At 45.7% G+C, this 15,135-nt stretch overlaps 1 protein-coding gene across 3 annotated transcripts in view; it reads right to left on the bottom strand.

Annotated features, from left to right (window-relative positions):
* Positions 1-15,135, bottom strand: part of dgkg (diacylglycerol kinase, gamma) — a 61,343-nt gene that overhangs the window by 27,125 nt on the left and 19,083 nt on the right. The window contains exons 3-18 of one of the 3 annotated variants that reach the window (XM_066687683.1): positions 13,843-13,919; positions 10,891-10,911; positions 8,883-9,033; positions 6,881-6,943; positions 5,875-6,144; positions 5,631-5,786; positions 5,149-5,198; positions 4,702-4,776; positions 4,310-4,429; positions 3,866-3,983; positions 3,629-3,717; positions 2,907-3,023; positions 1,656-1,754; positions 1,360-1,467; positions 1,207-1,280; positions 730-804 (exon numbers count right to left, since the gene is read on the bottom strand). In XM_066687683.1, coding sequence (XP_066543780.1) covers positions 730-804; positions 1,207-1,280; positions 1,360-1,467; positions 1,656-1,754; positions 2,907-3,023; positions 3,629-3,717; positions 3,866-3,983; positions 4,310-4,429; positions 4,702-4,776; positions 5,149-5,198; positions 5,631-5,786; positions 5,875-6,144; positions 6,881-6,943; positions 8,883-9,033; positions 10,891-10,911; positions 13,843-13,919 — 1,663 coding nt within the window. The remainder of the gene's footprint in view (positions 1-729; positions 805-1,206; positions 1,281-1,359; positions 1,468-1,655; positions 1,755-2,906; positions 3,024-3,628; positions 3,718-3,865; positions 3,984-4,309; positions 4,430-4,701; positions 4,777-5,148; positions 5,199-5,630; positions 5,787-5,874; positions 6,145-6,880; positions 6,944-8,882; positions 9,034-10,890; positions 10,912-13,842; positions 13,920-15,135) is intronic. The other 2 variants (XM_066687685.1, XM_066687684.1) reach the window with 2 other exon arrangements.

Genomic DNA, 15,135 nt, shown 5'->3' with positions numbered 1-15,135 from the left:
CCCTACAGTCGATGCAAATTCACCCCAGGCTTTTCCCTCGAGACTGCAGCCCTGGCACCTGATGTGATTTGTAGCGTGTCGTAAACTATCCGTGTTTCGGTCTCGTCAACTTAACATTTAAAGTTTGACTCACGGGAGCAAACAGACACTATCCTGAACTGAGCTTCAAACCTGGAATATAAACCATAACATAGTTTTTTTTTTGTTTTGTTATTATAATAATAATAATTATTATTAATATCCTGCTTTCAGCTTTCAATTAAGGCAAGCCAGAGAGAGGGAGAGAGTAGGAGAGAGAGAGAGGCTGAGAGAAAGGTTTCTCCTTATATGGCTATAGAGAGGGCTTCACTACTGTCCAGGCACTCTGAAGCACCTCTCTCTCTCTCTCTCTCACACTCTCTCTCTCTCTCAGAAGTATGGATCATGCTCAATGAGCTTTTAACTGTGAGTGCTGCTCTGGTCGTGACTGCGAAAGGAACGGGGCCGGTAGTGATGTAGTCAGATCTGAAGGTCTAACTATAATATTCTTCAAAACCTAAATGTTTACCTGCTTTCTTTTCTTGTCGGTCTTTGTAAGGTTTTCCTCGGCCTACCACTTCCTGTCTGCTCCTTAGTGTTCCAGCATCGAAAACAGACCCGATTTTCACTCTCCCGAAAAACATCAAGACTCTGCATTGCACTGTAATGATCTTGGGTGAACCAGCAATGCATACGTGATGAAACACTCACCCCGCCATGGGCCCGCCCCGGTCCAGACTGTACACCTGCCTGGGGTTCAGCAGGTACTGGAACTTTCGCAGCACCCTGTCGGCACACACAAGACACACAGACACTTAAAAAACCCTCCGCACAATAAGACCGGCTAAGAAAAAAAAACATTAAAGGCTCACAGAATTTAAACATGAACCATCGAGGAGATCTGTCGCTTTAAAGGCACATCATCTCTGATCTGATTGACAAGTCTATATATAGGTCTATCGTGTACAATGTGCCAAAAATACATAAACACAATCCTGCTGTGTCTGTTCATCATTAGAGCTGTTAATGAACAGGACTACTGAGAGTTCCTGGCAACTCTTTAATGTCCTAAAACAAATACAGGACTGTCCATAGCTTTAAATGATGCGCCGTATTTGATGTCTAACAGAAACATGTCATAGTCTGAGGAAGTGAGGCGTGTACAGCCAGAAAGAGGAGTAGCCTGACCTTTCACCTTGCCTCCCACCACTCTTGGGGTTGACCAGGACCAGGAGGGGGTGCGTCCCGGGCAGAGGAGTGATCTGGAGAGAATAACAGCGTTAAGGTACGCTTTCAGATATACCAACACACACCCACACACACACACTGATTTACGCCTACCTGCAGCCCCTGACCATCGCCGGTGAATTTAAAGCTCTGAGTGTTGTCATCTGGACTGGTGCTGGAGGGAGACTCCCCTTCGCTGCGCTTTGCATTGGACTGACGGTCCTGTGGGGGGGGGGAGAGAGAAGGAGTGTGAGAAAAGACAGTGAGAGGGAAAAGTTGTGGGCTGAGGGATAGAATGAGAGAGAGAGCATATACAGATGCTGTCTTTTTAATCTGAACAAAGACAAATTCATATAAATAATATATAAATAAAATAATAAAGAGAGAGAGAGTGTGTGTGTGTGTCTTACCAGCACCACGGGGCAGATGTAGGAGGGCAGCAGGGTGTGGTCTCTCAGGGGACCCCCATCGCACTCTGGCTTCACGTGGGATACACACTTATTGTGCAGCTGCAGAGAGGAGGTTACACAACAACCTGGGCGAGAGCTTCACGACACCGAGGGACACAATATTGTAAATCGCAGGCAGGACTAAAAACATGAGGGGTTTGGCTGCAACATGTGGATTTATGATGTGATGACACACAGAACCCACTGACCGGGGGGGAAGGGTTTCTTCCACAAAATTGTGCCGACAGCCCAGACAGGCGCTCTGAGACTGAGAGGGGTCACGTGTGGGGCTAAGTGATGGCTTGGGTCATGCAGTCAGACATCAAATGAAACAAAGTGATAATAAAAGCGTTCGCACATTGTTTCTCTGCTTTGGATGCTTTGGAAATGTACCTTCGCGCTAGTCAGAAAGCAGGAGTATATGGCATTGGTGAGTATAAAACATCGAACACCTACGCCATAATTAATCTCTCCAAGATTCTTCTGTCTCAGAGATGTTTCACAGCACCCAGGGATTATTATAATGTTTTTGCATGCTTCTTCAACAACTATTGCTGGAACAGTAATGTAAACTGATAACCAGCACAAAACAGAAGCACAGAACTGAACATTCTTGCTCTGTTTTATAATCACATGACAAAAACTATTTTGTACTGCCGTCACATGGCTATTATGGTTCAAGGCTGGGTGACCCAGGTGCATTTCTTATTCCAGAGCTCCTCCTGGTGGATAGACGAGGTTCTCACTTCAGCACAGAGCTAATTTTCCAAGACTAACTGTGCATGAGCTTGATTGCTCCCCCTTCTGAGCAACTGTAAACATAGCATCACAGCATCACTGTTCAGGATACAGGAACTGAATACAGTGTAGGTGCTAGGCGACTCCATCTACCCTTTATACCTGTATGAACTGAAGACTAGGATGTTTATAAAAACAAACTAAATTGGCAATGGTGAATTTTAATTAAGGATACAGATGAAGGTCACAATGGTCTACATCAGGGGTTTCCAACCCTGTTCCTGACGGACCCCCTACCCTGCTGGTTTTTATTCCAAATGAGCTCTCAATTACTTAATTGAACTTTAACTGAAGTAACAATCTGCTTAGATTTGGCTTTTTAAATTGCGTAATAAAATAGTTTGTTCTTGAACAAGTTCTTTATACAATTCTATACTAAACTTAAAACCCCAACTGTTTAAAAGAATTACTCACTGTGATCTGGCACCACACGCAGTGCAGCCCTGTCAGGCCCTGGTAGCACTTGATGCTCTTATGGCAGCGGTCACACTTGGTGGGCGAGTTCCCCTCCACCCACACATGTTGCATCACCTGCAGGACATTCAGCAGTTATTGCTGGCATTCACCTTCAGACCCTCATCTCTCTGTACACTGCCTCCAGACCTCCCCGGTCTCACTGTACCCCCTCTCTACTCCCCTCCCTCCAGAGACGATCCTTTTCAACCCTGGGCCCTGGTCGACCCTGGTGGAACAGCCTTCCCACTGAGGTCAGGACAGTCCCTGACTACCTCCCTCACCTTCTGGAGATTATCAAGACACATCTGTTCAGACTGTACCTGAAATATAGCAGCTTACTCTCCTGAGATCTTCAGCACTCCTGTAATTTCACACTTCATATAACTGTGCTTCCTTACACTCCTGCTTACTTATACATTGTTAGAGCTCCTGTTGTTTACTGTGATTTCTACTAGGATCTCACTGCATCGTGTCTGCACTTCTGCACTTGTCACCTCTTTGAACTGGGAGTAAGCTTTGTATTTTATATTATCTGCACTATTACGTGCACCTGGTCATAGATTTAATTCTTTGAAGTGTCTCTGTCAGGTGAGAGACAAACAGATAAGTACATGTTAATAAGAGTTATTTAAAGGCTGCTCTGTGGACTTGGTGGGGGGTGGCTGGGGGCTGTTACTCACGTTCGTGTGCCGGCGGGACTTGGCGTAGGTGCTGATGCAGGCGGCGATGTCTTTAGACACACACCTCTCGTGGACGGTGTACTTGCAGACTGGAACGCACATTGTATCAGTGTCAGCAGCATCAGTGCACAGACAGTCACAGAAACAACTGGAAAATGGGCAGCAGCCGAACACACTCTCTCACACACCCACACACACAGGCAGACGGTGGCGGGCGGTGTGCGACGGGTCACTCACAGGAGCAGCACAGGCCCTGCTTGCGCACGCCCAGCAGCATGTTGAGGCAGTAGTTGCAGTAGGCCGGCTTGTTGAAGTGCTTCAGTCTCCAGACGTGCTGCCCGTCCTCGCGCACGTTCTGCCGAGAGAAGACAGGGGTTTACCCGGGCGGTCGCATGCCTTCCGCAGTTAACAGCCCAAGCAAACAAAACAACAACAAGCCCGGTCTTCAGACACAGGGGGGTCCTACATTCTTCAGTGTCTGAGGATGTGTTGTCAATGTAACGTTTGTACAACAAGTATACACATACACACTAACTTTATATTAGGGTTCTAGCCAAGGTTTGTGTTTTGGTTATGGGCTTGGAACAAGGTTGAGATGCTGGATGAGGTACCAGGACTACGACGCGGCCTCGGGCTGTCGTTGGCGGACCGCTCAGATTAGAAACGGCACCGGCGACTCACCGTCTCCATGCCCAGTAGCACCAGTAAAGGGATGGTGGTCATGCCTCCTCTGATCCACTCCTCCAGGGTCACCGTCCCATCCCGATCGTAATCGATCTCCTCCATCATCTCCTTCAGGATCTGGGGCAGAGGCATTTTGAGCACGTTCAATACACACACAAACACACATCCAATACACACAAAACAAACACACAAGAACCTCCTGTCTTTCTTGGGATTTGCCATTGAATCCCACTGGATGTTAATGAACGACTCATAACACCGATGAAAGGACACTCAACACGCGGTGCAAGCACAGAAAGAAGATGTCCGACAACCAAGAACCACCTCAAACCCTCCTCACACATCCTTGTCCGGCACAGGGTTCTCTGCTGGTTGGTATGCGCTCTTACCGGCCTCAGCTCTGTGGAGTCCCATTCCAGATACTCTGCCACGTGGACCATCTGATTGATGATGCGATCCAGCTCCTGGGTTCACAGAGACAACACAGTCAAGGAACTGAGAGACGGTATCATCCATGCTCAACACCCAGCATAGCTCAGAGGCTGTTCCGTGGCAGAATGCCATGTTCAAAATATCACAATGATGTCGTCTGCACAGACCACAGTAACTGACGATAACTGACAGTGCCCTTGGCATTGATTTGGCAGCGTCCAATACAGAACAATAAAAACATCTACACTATGGTTGAGGATCGATGAGGATCTGAGACCAGTATGGACGCCAGTGAATAGTGAATGTGTGAGAGAAGCGAGAGATCCACTGCCTTCAAGGTGATTCCCTGTTATCTGTCAGGAGATCAGCAATCAATAACCACAGACCTATGACATGGTACTCACCGAGCTGTCCAGCAGGCCGTTCCCATCTGTGTCGTACAGCCGGAACATGACTGAGGGGGGGACGGAGAGAGAAGAGGGTCAAACAGTGCGTTCATTTGCTGGACTGTGAACTGTAAACCTCACACACACTGATATCTAAAAAACCCAGGAAATCACATCTCAAACCACCAAATTATTATTTAAGAAAGAATTCTTGGAAAACAACACACTAAACACAGCAGCCCTAGATTTTCCCCCATCAGTTCAAACAGTTTGGTCCAGGCATACATGAAGGATTGAATGAATTAATCAACAAATAAAGTACCCTAATCCCACATTTACTGCTGTGTATTAAACGCCAAAGGCACAGACAGGCCTACTACCACTCCTTATCCCAGATGCGGTCTCTCTCTGTCTGTCTCTCTCTCTCTCTCTCTCTATCTCTGTCTCTCACTCTCTTTTGTCTCTGTCTCTCTCTCATTCCCGCTCTCTTCCACACTCACACTCCAGTTTGTCCTGCGGCGTGCCCCTCTCCAGCAGTGACAGGTAGCACACGATGTCCTTCAGAAAGACCACCTGGGGGGGCGGCGGCTGTGGGGGTCCCTTCTGTGGGGACTGGCTCCTCCTCAACGACGCGGGCCTTTCAGTGTTGTTGCAGTCTGCGGGTCGAAATACGTGGCTCGGGGTTACATTCTCCAGTTGCACATTTGTGAAATATGTGCTCAGTCTATAGCGATAAGGCCTGACCTGGAGACTGGGAAGCGAGGAGTGGGATGCAGGGGGTCTTGGAGGGGGCCAGAGCACTGAACGCCGCCCCTATGCCGCCCCCCGTCAGCTTCTGCTGGTTGCAGGGTGACCTCTGCTGGCCGCATGGCGTATTGCCGCCGGTGCCTGAGCGCTGAGACGAGGAGCGGGAGGAGGAGGGGGAGGCGGTGACCCCAGAGGCAGTCGCCATCACCGCAGCCTGATCGGGGGTGTGGCGTCCCATGGCAGTGAGGATGCTCTTTCCATTCATACCTGGGGGAAGAGAGCGAGGACTGGTGAGGGGGGGACAGAGAGCAGAGAGAGGGAGGGGAGGGGGAGAAAGAGGGAGAAGAAGAGGGAGAGAGAGAGCGAAGAGAGAATGAGAGAGAGAGGGAGAAAGAGGTAGAAGGGGAGAGGAAGAAGGTGAGAGCGGGATAAGGAGTGAGCAGCTGGGAGAGGGAGAGAAAGGGAGAGAGAGAGGGTCGGTGATATAAGCAGAGTGACAGAGAGCAGCACAGGGAGAAAGAGGGAAAGAGAGCGAAAGGGAAAGAGGTAGAGGGTGAGAGAGGGAGGGAGAGGGAAAGAGAAAGAGAAAGAGGGAGAGAGAGAATAGCAGAGGGAATACTCCAGGCAGTAAGACAGAGACAGCTGTTAGCACACCCAGCCAAAAAGATGAGAGGATCTGAAAGAGTGAAAGAGCCACCAGAGCTACAACAAAAACTTCATAAAAAAAATATATGCCGACGTGTTTAAATATTCACAGCATCAATTCACAGGGAGAAAACCACGGCACATCACTCCAGCACAGCGACAGATAGCGCAGTCACTGCCCTGCCGTGCCGACAATGCCATCCGGACAGCGACCGACACACACGCGCGCTCACACTCGGCACAACGCCGGCAGGACCACATGCCACAACACGGGGGTCAAGAGCGAAACCACAGCAGCGTGACTTGGCTACCACAGCAAGAAACACGGGGGGCACCGGGCACACTGCTCAGAGGGTACCTGTAATAGGGGCACAAGCTACTTCAGTCTGAATAGAGATGCCAGCATCGATCGATCGGGGCTCTGCAGAGAGGAGAAAGAGAGAAGGGAGAGATGGAGAGATAGAGGGATGGAGAGAGGGAGACAGAGGGTTGTGCAGGGGGAACAGGGAGGCAGAGGAGTTAAGACAGATTGTCAGAGCAAAGGGTCAGATAGCAGCAATCTGGGGAAGAAAAGACATGAGGGTTAGTCCACATTCTTCTTTCTTTAACCCACTCCTGTTTTCATCATTCATTGTTCCCTGAGTCTTACCTGCTGCACCAAGGCCACTCAGATAAACTTTCTATTCTCCACCACCTCATCTGACCATCGGGCAGGATTACAGTTACCATCATAATTCCTGTGCGCATATTACCTTTATTTTAATTTCACATGAGAGGGAAGAAAGTGGAACAGAACAGAAATGGGCTTTTCAAAGATTAGCTCAGCGCTTTGCTCTTAATACACAATTAAATGTTATATATCGCTCAACACAACTCTCAGACTTCACTTGATATGCAGTCAGGTACCAGGACGTTTCGATGGCTTTATATAGTCATACAAACTATTTACATTTTCAATATCAAGACTTGGTTTACTTTGCTCTCAAGACAGACCTCCCAACCGACAATTAAACTTCTCTGAGCCTTTTTTAAAAGACAACAGACAGTTAAAGAAGAGTTGAGTGGGGCATGTGAATCATTCATTATTATTATTATTGATCATACTGGCTCCCAAGACTAATTAAGACATTTTTACATCACAGGCCGTTCCTAAGATGCAAATACAATCCCGATAATGAAAAGACGTGGTGGAAGATAGCTTAAAAGTGTCATAAAGAGTCTTTCATTATCACTCAACTCAACTTTCAACTTTTTATTAATAAAGCAATGCGATTGAAATCACTTAAAATGCGTGAATAGCATCGACCGTCTAGTAAGAAGTTGTCCTGGATAACTGATGTCTGGTGCAATAAAATACCTTTTCAATTGTATAGGCTTTGCATGGAGTTAAAGGCTACTTCCTTGCACCCAAAATGCAGTAGTGAACCTACTGATAACAAACCAGCACAAACAAAGCACAAATGAATGACACCACAAGGCTTAATAACTCGAGAAATAAAATAGCACAAATGTTTCTTTTAACGGCACAAACCAGCACAGCAACGTAAGAGAACATTTTGTTGTGCGAATTGGACGTTGATGAGGTGCTGAGTGACGTCACCGCTCATAAAATATAATCTTTAATATCTCGGGAACCATACCAGCACAAACGATGGTTTTTGCGACACAAACCAGCACAAATGCAGCACAACCAAGGCATATATTTTTATTCATATTCTGAACACATGGGGTGCCAACTTCACGGAGGTCATGTGATCAATATGTCTTAGTGTGTATCATCAATTTGTGATTTAAATAATAAGGTGTGAAATAAATGAACACTGCAGGGGCTGTTTAAAATAAACTGCCTGTATTGATTCTCTTCCTGACTGAGGGGTTTCTGAGGCATCTGAAAATGTTCATGTAAGCAGGCAAGCACGGAGACAAACTGAACACTTTTTGCATGACGAATGATGAATGATGAATGTAATAAAAAATACGTTCTGTTTCTGATTATTAAAGCTAGGATTTAAATTCCACTTCTTGTAGAAACATGTAAGCTTGACTGTAATGAAAAACCTCTCTGCCAGAAACTGAATAACTATATCGACACTAGATGGAGACACAGACCTACGTATTCTTCAGATACGCTGCTGTCGGGGGAGTTTCCATTTTGTTGTTAGAATTTATCTTGGTGACGAGCCACCTATTGGTGATATTATGAGAGCTGTGAATGAGTGTCTCTGCTTTCTGTCTCACTGGGGTTGCACCCGGTACATGATGGGACATGACGCCCACCTCAGCACCGCTCTCTCCCCCGACAGCAGGTGGCAGCAGCGAGGCAGCGTCGGGCCAGGAGGGGCACATTTGCGTTTCCTTACCCAGCAGGCCTCCTCCGGTGCGGGGCTGCTCGGGGGAACTCTCCCCGGTCTTGCGCTTGAAGGAGGTGAAGAGGTGTTGGCACAGCTCCTCGGGAATATCGTTCTCCAGGTACGTCTTCATGAAGAGCTGGAACCCCTCATAGTCGATGGGCTGGAGGCAGACAGGCAGACAGACAGTGAGACACGGTGGTGTACAGTGCAGGGGCCTAGAGTTCCCCAGCACCCCAGTAGTAAGCACCCCCCTAGCTAAGACAGGGGAAGAGCATTTGTGTTTCTCAGAGGGGTTGGCTTCGAGCAAGGAGGACCTGCGTAAGAAAGCTGCCTGGACTTTTGGCCCGGAATCAGAGACCCCTTTTACGGGCCGCACAGCAGCGTCATAGATGCTACAGCGAGACCTCCTTTCATCTTAAACAAGTAGAAAAGGAAGGATGGGGAGTCAGGTGAGATTTCTGCAGCATCTGTCTTGTTCGTGTATCTGATCTGTGCTACCGGCTCAGCTCAGGGGATCAACAGCACGGGCTTCCAGGCCCAAAATGCCAAGATGTTCTCCGGTGTAAACACAGGGAGCTTAAAACCATCTCATTTCTTATGAATCCATCAGATTAACACTGTTTACACTCTCCAAACCCCTTACAAACAAGAACAAGACAGAGGACTTTGAGAAATAATAAAGAACTTCAAGAATAATTTTGTACTGTCAAAATAGTGGCTGGCCCCACGTTTCAAGGAGAAAGGAATGTTGTTCTGAGAAAGACATACATACGGTACATACATACATACATAGATTTCCTAATAATTCATATATTGGCATGCATTAAAGCATTTTGAATTGGAAAGATGAGGGAGAGAGATTCTGGCTCTCTGCTATAAAGAAACACTCATGCACACACACACACACACATACATACAGAAAGTATACACGTACAGTGCATATCAAATGCTGATATGCGTGGTCAACATCAACCACAAGCAAAGTAACAAAACGGACGATTTGTATAGCAAGGCAACTGTCGAGTGCATTTAATTTGTTACTGGATGTACTAAATGAGGTCCTTAAAGTCTTCGGTGTAATTTCTCATCTCATCGATGGAGTCAAACATTCTCCCCTCAGATCATGGTTTCCAAGCCCTGGTCTCTGGGACTCCCGTGTCTTCTGTTTTTTCCTCAACAGACCTCCCAGTTCCATAATTAAATCCTGCTTTAATAATCCTTTTCCTAATTAGACTTTAATTATTGTCTTCAGATTCTTAAAAGATGGATAGTCAAAGATACTTGTGAATGTGTATAAGTAGTGTGAAAATGTCAAAGTATCTGACAGTTCAGCGCAAACAAAACCCATACAATAGTGGCTTTCTGAGGATATGGAGAGCATAGTACTGTTTAGACTGGTGATGTTTTTGACAATACTGATGCCAATACTGTGTGATCAATGTATTTGGCCTCCTTTAAACTTCAGATACCAATAAGATGGGTTATGTCTAGAGGCCAGCCCTCAGAAGCACTGTAAAGTTGTGAGAAATCAAAAACCAAACACCCAAAACACAATGATATAAATATTAAATACAAACGTGTACATGTAATTATATCAGCCTGTAGCTAACTGCATTTGCACATCCCGATATGTGAAAATCTACTGGCACATAACTGGATGTGGGATTTAAAAAAACAGCATGAAATCTTAAATGTGAGGGGTAAGTGGAGGCGTGGTGAAGAAAGAGGAGGGTCGAGAACAACCTGAATGAAGCCATCAATCTCCTCCTCCCCGCTGGAGAGAAACACACAAACACACACACAATAAAGTGCAGGCTCAGCCCACAGGACCCAACACACAGACAGCCGATGAGTCAGAGTGAGTCCAAGCACAAGGCGATTGCATTGTACGTCTATTTGTTTGTGTTCTTGCGTTTGAAAATACATAAAGAAAAAGAAGAAGACAGAAAAAGTCAGCATGCAATCTGCAGATAGACACAACCAGGACGCATGCAATCCCACACATCTAGAAGCTTACTTGGTTGAGAACATCTTGCTTCTGCAAAGCATTGAAGGTGGAGAGGGAGAGATGGAGTTAAGCAGCAGCTGGCGGCAGCATTGAGGGGGAGGTGAGCTGGGGGGTGATAGGGTGAGCAGAACATTCACACCTTGGTTTCCCTCAAAGATGGTTTTACTTTTGCACGAGTCCACCGGGGTGTTGACACTTCCTGCACAGTCATTATGATGAACTCTGTGTTTACAAGCATGCTTGTACTGGAAGCGTGCTAACAGTTCTTTCTTAATAAAGCTTTTGAGTTATACTGGGTACACAGTTCTAAAAGGTGATTTGCCACGTACAGTACTGTGTAAAAGTTTTAAGCAGGTGTGAAAAAATGCTGTAAAGTAAGAATGCTTTCAAAAATAGACATGTTAATAGATTATATTTATCAATTAACTAAATGCAAAGTGAGTGAACAGAAGAAAAATCTACATCAAATCCATATTTGGTGTGACTACCCTGTGGTATTTGTCTAGGTACACTTGCACAAAGTCAATGATTTTGTAGGCATATAGTCAGGTGTATGATTAAACAATTATACCTAACATGATCATCAATTCAATATGTAGGTTGAAACACAATCATTAACTGAAACAGAAACAGCTGTGTAGGAGGAATAAAACTGGGTGAGGAACAGCCAAACTTAACTAACAAGGTGAGGTTGCTGAAGACAGTTTACTGTCAAAAGTCATACACCATGGCAAGACTGAGCACAGCAACAAGACACAAGGTAGTTCTACTGCATCAGCAAGGTCTCTCCCAGGCAGACATTTCAAGGCAGACAGGGGATTCCAGATGTGCTGTCCAAGCTCTTTTGAAGAAGCACAAATAAACGGGCAACACTGAGGACCGTAGACGCAGTGGTCAGCCAAGGAAACTTACTGCAGCAAATGAAAGACACATCATGCTTACTTCCCTTCACAATCAGAAGATGTCCAGCAGTGCCATCATCTTGGAATTGGCAGAAAACAGTGGGACCCTGGTACACCCATCTACTGTCCGGAGAAGTCTGATCAGAAGTGGCCTTCATGGAAGACTTGTGACCAAAAAGCCATACCTCCGACGTGGCATCAAGGCCAAGAGACTCAACTATGCATGAAAACATAGGAACTGGGGTGCAAAAAAATGGCAGGAGGTTCTGTGGACTGATTAGTCAAAATTTGAAATATTAGGCTGTAGCAGAAGGCAGTTTGTTCGCCAAAGGGCTGGAGAGCGGTACACGAATGAGTGTCTGCAGGCAACAGTGAAGCATGGTGGAGGTTCCTTGCAAGTTTGGGGCTGCATTTCTGCAAATGGAGTTGGGGATTTTGGTCAGAATGAATGGTCTCCTCAATGCTGAGAAGTACAGGCAGATACTTATCCATCATGCAGTACCATCAGGGAGGCATCTGATTGGCCCTGAATTTATTCTGCAGCATGACAACAACCCCTAACATACAGCGACAGTCATTAGGAACTATCTTCAGTGTAAAGAAGAACAAGGAGTCCTGGAAGTGATGGTATGGCCCCCAAAAAAGCCCTGATCTCAACATCATCGAGTCTGTCTGGGATTACATGAAGAGATAGAAGCAACTGAGGCTGCCTAAATCCACAGAAGAACTGTGGTTAGTTCTCCAACATGTTTGGGCCAACCTACCTGCTGAGTTCCTTCACAAACTGTGTGCAAGTGTACCTAGAAGAGTTGATGCTGTTTGAAGGCAAAGGGTGGTCACCCTTGATGTAGATCTTTCTTCTGTTCACTCCCTCTGCATTTAGTTAATTGATCAATATAATCTCATAACATGTGGATTTTTGAAAGCATTCTTACTTTACAGCATTACTTTACCTGCCTAAAACTTTTACACAGTACTGTATGTAACAGCCAACCACGTCAGAGATTTCGGTCGCTGTTTTCTTGAGCACTCCCCACATATCTTTTGCCTCAAATTCATGTAATACATCCAGACAGTTGGGAGTGAGGTCAAAGTCATAGTGCATGTCAAAGGGGGCAGCAGGCAAGTCTGGTAAATTGGTTTGTTTATAAAGTTTCCCCCAGAGCAACAAAGCAGAGCTTAGCACCTTAGTACTCTACTTCCTGTTAGACCCTCTGTCTGAAAGATACATATTAACATTTTAAAGATTATTATTTAAATATAACTGAAGGTAGAATTGATATTGTTTGTTTGGAAACCTAAATAAAAAAGATGAATTTGTAAAACTGTTATTAGTATTAGTAGTGTTTCTCATGGTCTTGCAAGAAATAATAATAATTTCATAAGATTCCTTTATTGTTTTGGTCTAGTAGGCACCAAGAGGTGTCAAAAGCAAAACGTGCTTTTTGTGTCCCACTGAAGGGTTCATTTACATGTATGTGTTTCATAAAAGCAATAAGAACAGCAGTGAGCCTCACAACGCTGCAATTCGAGACAATGATAATAATGATGGCACCTCAGGTTTTGATGATATTCCAGGACTAAGAGATTTATGGGCTCTGAATAATAGATGTAGGGAGTATGCTGTCTCCAACAGTAATTTCACTGCAGTGTCAATGTAATAAGGGGACATGACAGTAATTTCAACGTGATGTAGTACTTGGCCCGAGCCCTGTCCTGTGACATCAGCATGATGTCATTATTTATGTCGGTGATCTCACTGTGACACCAGTCCTCAAAGTGACACTGATGTGCACAGCTCTTTGCTCTAATGACACTATTCACATATTTTATTTAACATCTCAAACTAAAAGGTTGATAAATCTTTGTCACATTACTAATATAATTGTCATGGTTTACTGAGTAGACATTAGAAAGTGTAGATGATGTCACTGTTGACAGATGCACAGGACAATGCCATTGAAGGCCAGCAAGAATGGCACCACTGTCTACCTCTGACTACAGAACGATGCCATTATCGAATGAGAGGAGCCCTCAGCAAGCACACGAAAGTCACTACCTGCTCAGGGTTATATTTGGACAGAACTCCATCACCGTGAAACTCCTCCAACACATCCTTCAGCTTCTTAGTTGAATCTGAAAAAAATAAAACATAAAATAAAGTCTCGTATTGTGTCAGACTGTAGACTCCTGGATTCGATCCCAGTGTTTGTGTTGCCAATGTTTGCAGTCATGGCTGTGTTTTTTCCCTGCCATTGTTTGCTTGGGGAATACCCTACTGCCAGCCCGCCAACCTGCCCGCCCTCTCAGTGGAGAGAGCACGATCCAAGCCCAGACAACTCAGTGATGGATAGGTACTGGAGAGACACAGAGGAACCCTAACCTAAGTGGGTCCAACAAGACAGAGGGAGGGAGGCAGGCCAAGTCAAGCATCTTACGAATAGTTGCAAGAGTGAGGCTTTGGGGTGAGAATGCAAGGACCTACTGCAGCAGGAGGGAGATATTGTTGGCCAGACAAAGAGCCAGAGGACCTGGGAGGCAGTGGAGCCTACTGGTAGACTAGTCTGTGAATCTGCACAGGGACCTGAAGGCAGTGTGTCTCTGGCACTAGGGCGGGGAAGGTATTTTGGCAGCATATTTTGTACACTTGACGATTGTAAGTGGAGAATACAGCCAAATACTTATCACACCTTAATTAGCTGCATAAATGATTGTGCTTGCTCGAAGAACAAATCATTTCGGAGTCATTTCAGTGCCAACAGCCCTCTGTTCAGTTGGGCTTGGAACATTGTGTTTGTACACTGAAGGTGATAATCCTCATGTATTAATTCCTCACCCTGGTGTCTGTCTCCGTCTCCGGGACACAGAGTCCTGCAGGAGCCCGTGTTCAGCTCTGTTATGACACACACGACTGTGCGAAAGTGATGGGGAAGGTAATTCAGATGCAATGTGACCTTCAAACAGACAGGGCCCCTGGGACCAGGGCACAGGGGTCAAAACAGCAGCGGTGGTCTGTCTCCGCTTCCTCCAAGCCCCCCATCCCCTCCGAGTCTCTTCTAATCAAACCAAGAGTAGTACAGTAGTGCGTCTAACAGCCTAACTATATGTTTACAGCTTTCAGAGACACTTCAGTGACAAGGATTGGTTTCACAGCACAGTGTCACAGTAGAGAGTCTCTAAATGATAATTATAAATCGTTGCCTATATCTGCCTATAATTATTAGCAATGAAGATAAATCAGAAAAGCAGGAGTGTGCCATGTGTTTGTGTGCACAACACTGTCTAAATGACTGAAACAGCACGGCACATCCCACACAGAGGAAAACACTGATTAATAGATCGGGAGAAAGAA

The sequence above is a fragment of the Amia ocellicauda genome, chromosome 16 (assembly GCF_036373705.1).
Source record: "Amia ocellicauda isolate fAmiCal2 chromosome 16, fAmiCal2.hap1, whole genome shotgun sequence".
Lineage (NCBI taxonomy): Eukaryota > Metazoa > Chordata > Actinopteri > Amiiformes > Amiidae > Amia > Amia ocellicauda.
The sequence above is the reverse complement of the archived record's forward strand: the minus strand, read 5'-3'. Positions and strand labels throughout refer to the sequence as shown.